This window comes from Carlito syrichta, unplaced genomic scaffold (assembly GCF_000164805.1).
Source record: "Carlito syrichta isolate Samal-C Ts95f unplaced genomic scaffold, Tarsius_syrichta-2.0.1 Scaffold315955, whole genome shotgun sequence".
Classification (NCBI taxonomy): Eukaryota; Metazoa; Chordata; class Mammalia; order Primates; family Tarsiidae; genus Carlito; species Carlito syrichta.
The window spans coordinates 82,933-93,589 of NW_007260051.1; the positions used below are offsets into that span (position 1 = coordinate 82,933).

The window sequence follows — 10,657 nt, forward strand, 5'->3', positions numbered from 1 at the left end:
TCCACTCACCTCGGCCTCCCAAAGTGTGGGATTACAGGCTGAGCCACCGAGCCCGGCTTAATTTTTTTATTTATTATAGAGATGAGATCTCACCAAGTTGCCCAAGCTAGTCTTGAATTCCTGGACTCAGGCAATCCTCTCACCTTGGCCTCCCAAAGTGCTGAGATTACAGGCCTGAGCCTCTGCACCCAGCCCAAATTTTTGTATTTTTTTGGAGAGATGAGGTCTCACTATGTTGCCCCTGATCGCGAACTCCTAGAATCAAGTGTCTCTCCTGCCTTGGTTTCTCAAAGTTCTGGGATTACAGGCATGAGCCACTGTGCCTGACCTGGTGATTACTGCAGTTTTATAACTGCAAACTAGCTTTCAGGAATTTTTTTAAAATGGAGTTTACCTTTAGACTTCAAGAAAAGGGTGTTCATGCCATTATATTTTTAGGAAACTAACTTGGGAGCAAATGGCAATATATTTTCTGATTTTACATTGTTAAGTTAATGCTCCCAGATTGTCTCCCTTTTTGTTTGATTTCTCCCTCTCCAAATCTGTAATTTATTTCTGAACTCCTTTCCATTTAGTAAATATGAAAACAGTTGTACTTTAGAGGTTTAAAAAGAGATGTGATTCCATTATTGAGCAGGAGGTGGTGCAGGCAATGTGGCCCATGTGCATTTCTTTTAGTGGCTTTTCAAAGAGAATTAAAATGCATGAAACCATGGGACATTTAAAATCTGCTCTTTTAGTAACATTTTAAACATAACAGCAAGTATGTATCTTATATAACTGCACGTTTTAGCTTTCTAGTGGTTTGACTTCGGTAAAAATTCATTTTCAGATTGATCTGTGATACCAGAAATAAAGACACAAAGAAAACAGAAGTCTTTTCTTAGGGCCTGTTTGCCTAACATTTCTTTTTCTCTGACTTCAAGTCTTTTTCTTATTTTTGTTCTGGGAAATTCAGTAATTTTTAAGATTACGTTAACACATGAAAATTTTTTCTTTTCTTTTTTTTTAGTTGAACTCTCACTCCATTGCTCAGGCTAGAGTGCATTGGCACACTCATAGCCACCCCAGCGTCAACCTGCTGGGCTCCAGCGATCCTTCTGCCTCAGCATTTCAAGTAGCCGGAATTATAGGCACGTGCTACCAAGCCTGGCTAATTTTTGATTTATTGTAGAGATGAGGTCTCACCAAGTTGCCTGGGCTGGTCTTGAACCTGCAGGCTCAGGCAATCCACTCGCCTTGGCCTCCCAAAGTACTGGGATTACAGACTGAGCCACCGAGCCCAGCCAAAATTTTTAAAATAATTTACTAGGAAAGCAGAAGGAAAATTTGATACTCTGATTCTAAATCAATCTGAAATATTCGCTTAATATGTTTTTATATAATGAATAGTATAAGTTCTTTCTGACTCTTAAAGTAAAACGTAAAGGGCATTGCATTCTGTTCATGTATGTCGAAACTGTTTCAGTCCTTAAGAAGACAAATGGGATCAACAAGGGGCTGAGGATGCTTGTGTGTGATTCATCAGTAAAAAAGTAAAATTTAATGAAAAAAGATGAAAAATGGGCGGAGCATGATATCTCACGACTATCATCCCAGCACTTTGGGAGGCCAAGGCAAGAGGATTAGCAAGGCTTTGTCTCTATAATATATATAAAGGCTTTGTCTTTATATAATATATATATAAAATATATATTAGCTGGGTGTGGTGGCATGTGCCTGTAGTTCTGGCTACTTGGAAGACTGAGGGAGAAAGATCGCCTGAGCCCAGCAGGTTGAGGCACTCAATGAAACTTATTCCAACCTGGACGACAGAGTGAGACTCCCACTCCAAAATAAATAAATAAAAATGAAAAATGGTCAGCCTCACTAACGAATAAAAACTATACACATTTAGACACCTTTTTAGGAGTCAGACAGTGGCTCATACCTGTCATCTCAGCGCTTTAGGAAGTCAAGGTGGGAGGATTGCGTGAGGCCAGGAGTTTGAGGTTACAGTGAGCTATGATGGTGCCATTGCACTCTAGCCTGGGTGACAGAGTGAGATCCTGTCTCTAAAAAAATAAACACGTTTTTTGTTTTTTGTTTTTGAGTTGGAGTCTCACTCTGTTGCCCATGGCCACCCCACGTCCTTCCGCCTCAGCCTTCCAAGTAGCTGGAACTACAGACATGCGCTACTATGCCTGGCTAATTTTTAAATTTATTGTAGAGGCGAGGTCTTGCCAAGTTACCCGGGCTGGTCTCAAACCCACGGGCTCAGGCAGTCCACTCGCCTCGACCTCCCAAAGTGCTGGGATTACAGGCTGAGCCACCAAACCCAGCCAATAAACACCTTTTTAAAAACTATCACATTGGCACATATTTTTGAACAAACAGTTCTCAGGATGAAGAAAGGCTTATTCTCATACAGTGCAGGTGGAAGTAGAAATTGTCAAACCTTGTGGAATACAACTTGACATATATTCATAGCCTTAGAAATTTGCATTTCTTTGGACTTAGCATTTTTACTTCTGGAATGATTCCTAAGGCAATACTTCTAGATATGTGCAAAGAGATATGTTTAAGTAACTTATCGCAACCTTATTTATGATATCCAAAATTAGAAGCAACCTAAATTTCTAAAAGATTCTTGGTTAAATATGTTACATTTGATTAAATATTATATACTTAGTTTTAAAGGATGTTGTAGAAGGATATTTTATGACATGAAAAGTTCAGTTGAAAAATATTTTGATGGCTGAGTGCGGTGGTTTATGCCTGTAATCCCAACACTTTGGGAGGCTGAGGCAGGAAGATCACTTAAGGCCAGGAGCTCGAGACCAGTCTAGACAATATGGTGAGACATCTGTCTCTACAAAAAAAAGTTTTAAAAATTTAGCCAGGTATAACCAGGTGCATGCCTGTAATTCCAGGTACTTAGGAATGTTACTTGAGCCCAGGAGTTTGAGGCTTAGCTATGATTGTACCGCTGTACTCTGGCCTGGGTGACAGAGCTATATCCTATCTCTTAAAAAAAAAAAAAAAATCTGGGCTCCGTGGCTCAGCCTGTAATCCCAGCAAGTAGTTTCAGCTACTTGGAAGGCTGAGGCGGAAGGATCACTGGCGCCCAGCAGGTTGAGGCTGCGGTGGCCGGGAGTGTTCCACTGCACTCCAGTCCGGGCGACAGAGTGAGATTCCAACTCAAAAAAAAAAACAAAAAAAAACGAACTATATTGTAAAATAGTTTCTCTTTTTATTTTTCTTCTCAAAAGTGGTATGCAGGCCGGGCTCAGTGGCTCAGCCTGAATCCCAGCACTTTGGAAGGCCAAGGTGGGTGGATTGCCTGAGCCCGCGGGTTTGAGACCCGCCTGGGCAACTTGGTGAGACCTCATCTCTACAATAAATAAAAAATTAGCTGGGCGTGGTAGCGCGCACCAGTAATTCTGGCTACTCAGAAGGCTGAGGCGGAAGGATCGCCGGAGCCCAGCAGGTCAAGGCTGCGATGGCTGGGAGTGGCCACTGTACTCCAATCTGGGTGACGGAGTGAGACTCCAACTCAAAAACAAAAAAAAAACCAGCAAAAAACAAAAGTTGCCGGACTCAGTGGCTCAGCCTGTAATCCCGCGCCTTGGGAGGCTGAGGTGAGTGAATTGCCTGAGCCTGCGGGTTCGAGACCCGCCTGGGCAACTTGGCAAGACCTCATCTCTACAATAAATCAAAAAATTAGCCAGGCGTGGTAGCACACGCCTGTAGTTCCAGCTACTTGGGAAGGCTGAGGCGGAAGGGTCGCCGGAGCCCAGCAGGTCGAGGCTGCGGTGGCCAGGAAGCGGCCACTGCACTCCAGTCTGGGTGATGGAGTGAGACTCCAACTCAAAAACAAACAAACAAACAAAAAAAAAAACAAAAAACCAAAAGTGGTCTGCATATACATATACAGGGAAAAAATAGGAAAGAACAATGGTTATTTCTTTTTGCTCATCTGTTTTCTAAAAATCCTATATTCTAAATAGTCTACAATGTGTGCTTTTATAATTAAACTAATAGTTAAAGATAAAAATTTTAAGTTTTATTTCAGAACACCATTGGAATTAATATTGAATAAAGTATCTAAAATAATATGTTTCAATCTGAGAAAGCTGATTGAAAACTATATGTTTGGCCGGGCTCGGTGGCTCAGCCTGTAATCCCAGCACTTTGGGAGGCCGAGGTGAGTAGATTGCCTGAGCCCATGGGTTCGTGACCCTCCTGGGCAACTTGGCGAGACCTCATCTCTACAATAAATCAAAAATTAGCCGGGCGTGGTAGCACGCGCCTGTAGTTCCAGCTACTTGAAAGACTGAGGCGGAAGGATTGCCGGAGCCCAGCAGGTCAAGGCTGCGGTGGCCGGGAGCGGCCACTGCACTCCAGTCTGGGGGACAGAGTGAGACTCCAACTCCAAAAAAAAGAAAATGATATATTCTTGGTACTATTTAAAGGTAATAGTATTTATTTTAAAATAGCAGTTGTTACATTAATTCATTGTAAAATCTATTGTTTTTTTGGAAAAGTAACCTCCAGTGTTTTTCTTCTTTTGTAACTTAGACATTTTGATCAGAAGAAAGTTATTGTATGTGTAGGATACAGTACTGATCAGATGTGTCCATTTCTTCTGGTGGAAATGTGTGAAGCATATCTCCTAGGTTCCTCTTGTACTGTTCTTAGTCCAGCAGAGCCAAGGAATTATCCCCTTCCAGTTGGTTGTATTGCTTTACTAGAATTTTCATATACTCAATGTGCCAAACATATTGAGAATATTTTAAAGTGCAGCAGTTATTTTGAATGGTTAAAAAGCTGATTCATATTTTCAGTTTAAAAGAATATAAATCCGGGCATGGTGGTTCATGTCTATAATCTCAACACTTTGGGAGGCCAAGGATTACTTGAACCCAGGAGTATGTTACCAGCCTGGGCAACATAGTGAGACCTTGTCTCTACAAAAAAAATTAGCTGGGCATGGTAGCACGTGTCTGTAGTCACAGCTACTCAGGGGGCTGAGGCTGAAGGATCAGCTGCGTCCAGGAGGTGGAGGCAGCAGTGAACCGTGATCATCATGCCACTGCACTCCTGCCTGGGCAACAAAATGAGACCCTGGCTAAAAAAATAAAAAGTAAAAGAAATACTATAAATGATGAGATAACTTGCGTAGAAAGTAAAATAACTTATTTTAATGTGTATACTTGTTGTTTTGCTAAAAGAATGGTCAATTTGGTGGTAATTATAGAACCAGTGAACTTGCTGTAGAATTCTAATTAACCTTTTCCATTATTTTCACCTAGGAAGCCTTGGAAGATCGTTTGGAAAGGATTAATCGAGAACTGGGTTCAGTTCGCATGACACTAAAGAAATTTCATGTTCTGCGCACCTCTGCAAATCTTTGAGATTTGTAGCCATTAAATTTTGAGACAGTTTTGTTTGCACTAATGTATAATTATGCACTCAGAAAAGGCAAACTATTTTGTATTGTTTATAAGCCTTCTTCAGACAGTAGTTTTACAATCATGCTATTCTTACACTTGCTATTTTATACTTCAAATGGCCACATATTTTCAAGATATTTTTGTTATGCTCAGGAATCTCTTGTATATTTTACTATTTAAAAAGTGTTATTTTTAAATAGTATATGTCTCCAATTTATATCAAGAATAAGAAAATATAAACAGGGGAGGCAGCTTGTTTCTAAACAAATAGTGTTATCCTTTTACAATTAACTTTGCACACTGATTTTATAAACTTGTTCTAAACTGTAAATATGGTTCATTTTTTTTAAAATAAAGCTTAACAGCTTCCATAATTATAGACTAATACATGCTGAATACAAAAACAGAGCATACCTTGGATTTCAGTTGTGTTGAGGTTTTTAAGAAATCATGCAATTTCTGTTTGAAACATGTCTTAGAGTGAATATCTAAATAGTAATAATGGACTATTGGAAAGCTCTGAGCACTACATGAATATAACTCATTTTGTTTTCCTTATACTTTGTAAGAAGAGAAAAAAATGAGAGGGATATTAATTCTCAAGTTTTGTCATTCTAAGAAAGTTATATAGTTGGAGAGCTGTAGCTCTCTGCCTGTCTGCTTATTCTGTGACTTGTGTCCCACCCTGGACAATAAGTGGACAGATAAACCATTGATGAAATACAAGCACCACCCAGTGAAGGGCTAAGAGTAGCCCTGGTTTCCCTCGTGTACATGACTTCAGCTGTCAATCACAGTAGTCATCTGGATATTTTTTACCCCCTCTACCCTTACCAAAAATAAATAAATCCATAGTAGGTGCTGTGAGAACACCAGGTTTTAATCAGTGCAGTCTACTCATTTATGGGCAGGGAATGTATGTGGATGGAGCCTGATACCTCCTGTTAGCCTCTGCAGAAGCTCCTGGCTCTCAGAAGCAGCGCTTGGGCAAGAGGCTATGTTCTGCTCTGGGAGCCCTGGCAAGTTTGTGTTGGGCCCGCTGGTTAAGTTCAGGCTGCTTAACTGCCCACTTTTTGGTGGCTCATCAAATCCAGTGCTCCACACATTCTAACTGGGTCAGTGTTGATAAATGCACTGACCCAGACTTTCTAAGTTGATTCCCACTGAACATGCTCAGGGTTTAAATTCTGGTCTGCTTTTGAATTTTTCCTCCTTAAGTAGCTCTGAGTAATATATGGTTATAATGAACCAAGCCATCTCTGTTGTTCTGAGCGAACAAGATCTCAAATGATCTTTGGACACCCTTCACCCCAGTTTCACCTGGCTGATCTCCAGGCTGGGGGTCCAGAGCCCTGTTCCCTTCTCGGCAGGAAGAGGGGACCCATTTGACAGTGCTAGTTGAAACTTTGCTTTCAACTGCCGCTACCAGTTGAAGACTTCAGGCTAATCAAAATTACTTATTGATAGAATCAAGTGCCTTTATTCTTGATTTTTTTTTTCTGGCCTTAAAAAAAAGATCTCCTAGTCATAGTAAATAAAAAGTTCATTTTAATCAAGGTCTAGTACAACTTATGTCAAGCCCTAGTAAGGGGATTTACTTTACTGATGATATTCCCTTCTTTAATATGTTCCTAGACCTGAAAATTGTTAGGAAATTTCCTTGTTCCCTACTTTTATTGTAAAGTGTACTACATTCTTAAGAATAAAGAAATTGCCATTTCAGAAAAGATGATAGTTTATCTTTCCAAAGAGTTATCTAGTATCCTATATTGGCTTATTCCAAAAAAGGCATTAAGCTCCATCAAAACATCTTCTACACCTCTCTCTCTCTCAGAAAGCATGTGCTTTGATATTTGAAGTGTGTAATAGATTGGAACCATCAGTCACTTATTTGTTTTAATCTTTATTTTTTCTTCATAGCTATGACAAGGGAAACCAAGGAAAATTCTCTCAGCTGTCTTTCCTTTTGATAATGCTTATGTTATAAACACTCAGCTGAAAAACAGCTTGACCTTAAAGTAGGAAAAGTGGCAATCTCAAATAGCAACTATTATCCCAGGGAGGCAAACTGTTTTTGTTGTTGTCTGGGGCTGCGCTGTAAAAAAACAACAACAAAAAACCTAAGTGAATCTTCCACTTCTGGGAAGTGCCTTTTTGAACACAAATTGAAAGTGAACTCTCTCCTCATGCCCAGAACAGAATGGTCCCCTTCCTTTCCCTCTCAAAGCCTCTGTTTGCAGCAGCTACTCCTGTGGTGTGGAAGGTCTACAAGACTGAAGTACCTTTCCAACTGAAGCAATAGCAGGTGTAGCTAACACAGCTACACTGGGGCTATGTACAGCTGGGCATGGGGGAACATGAGAGAAGACGTGGAGCCAGACAGATCTGCGCCACACGTGGCACAGGTCTGCCTTCCTCAGCTGTAAATGATAAGGCGAGATGATAGAATTCCTTTTGTTAAGGAAGAGGATGTAAAGTGCCTGGTGCTTAGTAAGTGCTCGATAAACAGTACATTACTGATTCATTCTAAGTAGACTTTTAAGGTAGTGTTCTTTTTTTTTTTTTTTTTTTTTTGGAGTCTCATTTTGTCACCCCAGGCTGGAGTGCAGTGGCAAGCTCACAGCCACCCCAGCGTCGACCTGCTGGGCTCAGGTGATCATTCCACTTCAGTCTTCCAAGTAGCTGAAACCACAAGCGCACGCTACCACACCCGGCTAATTTTTTGATTTATTGTAGAGATGAGGTCTTGCCAAATTGCCCAGGCTAGTCTCGAACCCATGGGCTTAGGCAATCCTTTCACCTTGGCCTCCCAAAGTGCTGGGATTACAGGGTTGAGCCACCGTGCCCAGCCAAGGTAGTATACTTTTTAATATAGAGAAATAGACTGTTTTCCAAGCCACTGACCTAAAAATCACCTTGGATTGACATTTCTGTTAGCTGGTATAAGATGTTCTTTCCACCCTTTGCAAAAAACGTGAGCTTTCTTGGAGCTTAAATGAGTTTCCCTCTGGGGTGTGAGTGTGTATGTGTGTTTTAATGACTGAAATTTTAAAAACTTGATAACCTGTCAGGTACAAGTTTAGAAAACACTTTGATCTTAATAAAATTGATCATTTGGGAGTTATTTGATATAAATACAGGCTGTTTTCCTAAAAGTTATTGCCAGTGTAATAAAAATAACTGCTTCCTCAAATGTTCTATGAGTAGACATCTAAAGGCGAGGGCCTGTGAACAGAACTATGTGAAGAAAGTGCCTACCAGTGGGTGTTAGATATGTGTGGAGACTATGATTAGAGTTTGATAATCAACCTGAAAGTGTTCCCCTTTTTAACCAGAAAAGCCAGGTGCTTTGCTGAATGCTATTTGAATTCTGAACCCTGAACCTATGTATGTAGTAAAACTAGACACTTTTGTCACTTTAATTTGTAGGTATCTCAAAAGCAGTTTTCACTCAATTTTAATGTGCTACTTGTGCTGCAAGTCTTTAAGAAGCTTTAAAAAATGCACACTTTAGGAATCATAAAGATAAATCATATTTACCTGTCATGAGTGATCATGTATGGTGATGAGATTTACAGATCTGATTAAACCCATTATATTGCACAAATTTTGCTGGAAGTAATTTCCTGCCCTGCCAAAAGCTCTGTGGTAGTTTGATAATATGTTAAACTACACTGGTATTCTTAGGACCTGTGATATTAAGCCTTTTCCACCTGATTTGTGCTTTATTTCAGTAGATCCCTCAGATATATGAGGAATCAAGCCATAAATTTGCATTTTCTGGACATATATCGTCATCATGATGAGCACAGATTTCAAAGATAATTATGTTTTACTCACATTTAACAATTTCACTGTAAGTGACCAATAATGTGAAACATTTGCTTCATACAGTGCTGCTGACAGGTAGACAAAGACAAGTGCTCATTGCAGTTGTTTTTTAATCTATTCAAATCTTGGAGTAATGAAATTGTAAGCTCCATGAGAGCAGGGACCATGTCTTCCTTCTTGCATATGGGCACTCAATAAATATCTGTGGCTATGAACTGTCTTGTGGTGTTAGTGTATTTATTCACATTGGCTGGTGTTAAGTCCCAGGCATGCATAAGTCCTGGAGCTATGTGGTGTGAACACAATCATTGCAGTACAATATCCATGAAGGTGCTCAGTTCCAGCTGGCTTATTAGGGTAAAGTGCCTCCCTCCGGAGATCTGTGTATGGTCTCCAAATCTTTCTTAAGGGATCTTAGGGCCCCCTTGGTGGAGGAAAGTAGTTGAGATTTGAGCGTCAAGGGACACCTTCACTTGCCCCGGAGTGATCTACATAAGGGTATTTTGAGGAGAGTCGTGTAGTGATGGCCTTCCAGGCCCATTCAGTCTCTGCCTCTGGAAGCATCCCGAGGAGACGAACAGCCTTTGGTTCTGCCCTCCTTGGCTTTCTGTGAAGTCATGTTGAACTGCTTTAATTTTAGTGTACCCGCACCCCTCCATGGGAGGCACTCCATGTCTCCTCTCAACCATATAAGGCGATATTTAGTGATGGGTCAACTCACTAGGTTTTAGGTGTGCCCTGTTCCATGACCTCAGATTTTGGCAAATGAGTCCATCCTTGCTTAACCTAAATAAGCACTGCATGCTTTTCCCACGCACCTTCCTGGTCTTTTGGTTTGCCAATCGGGGAGGCCTATCGCGATGGAACATCGGGATGAGCCGATGTCCTTTTTCTTTTTAGAAAGCAAGTTTTATCGAGAGGACAGGAAAGCTCCCACAGTTGGAGGGGACCCGAAGGGGTTGCCCAAGCCGATTTCTGACGCTCCTGCCGCTCCTTCCTGAGGTCGGGGCCTGGCGCCTCAGGCGTGCTGGCTCCCGCTCCCCGCCCTGCCGAGGCCCCGCAAGCCTTCTCGTTCGGAGGGCCCACAGCGTGGTGTCTCGAGGAAAGAACCCCCTGGAGCCTCTCCAGAAGTACCCAGCGTCGAGGTCGGGGCTTCAGGTAGCAACTGCCCTGGCTGGCCCGCAGCATTCCAGACGCCTCGTGGTGTTTCACTGCGGTCTGTTCCTTTGATGTGTCGTCTCGCCCCTAAGAAACTTCCTTTTAAAACAAAACAAAACAAAACACGAGGCGACGTAAGCGTCCCAATCGCCGCCAGCTTCCTCGCTGCCCTCCCCAAGTGCCCTCGGCTCCCCCGGAACGCCCGACGAGCGTGCAACAGGCCAGGCCGGGGC

General features: G+C 41.7%; 1 protein-coding gene across 1 annotated transcript in view; it reads left to right on the plus strand.

Moving 5' to 3' along the window:
* The window catches only part of MPHOSPH9 (M-phase phosphoprotein 9), a 74,110-nt gene extending 68,300 nt beyond the window's left edge, over positions 1-5,810 (plus strand). Inside the window, exon 24 of the mRNA XM_021706726.1 lies at positions 5,295-5,810. Within this exon, the coding sequence (XP_021562401.1) occupies positions 5,295-5,396 (102 nt within the window). The 3' untranslated portion in view covers positions 5,397-5,810. The remainder of the gene's footprint in view (positions 1-5,294) is intronic.
* Positions 5,811-10,657: the final 4,847 nt, after the last annotated feature.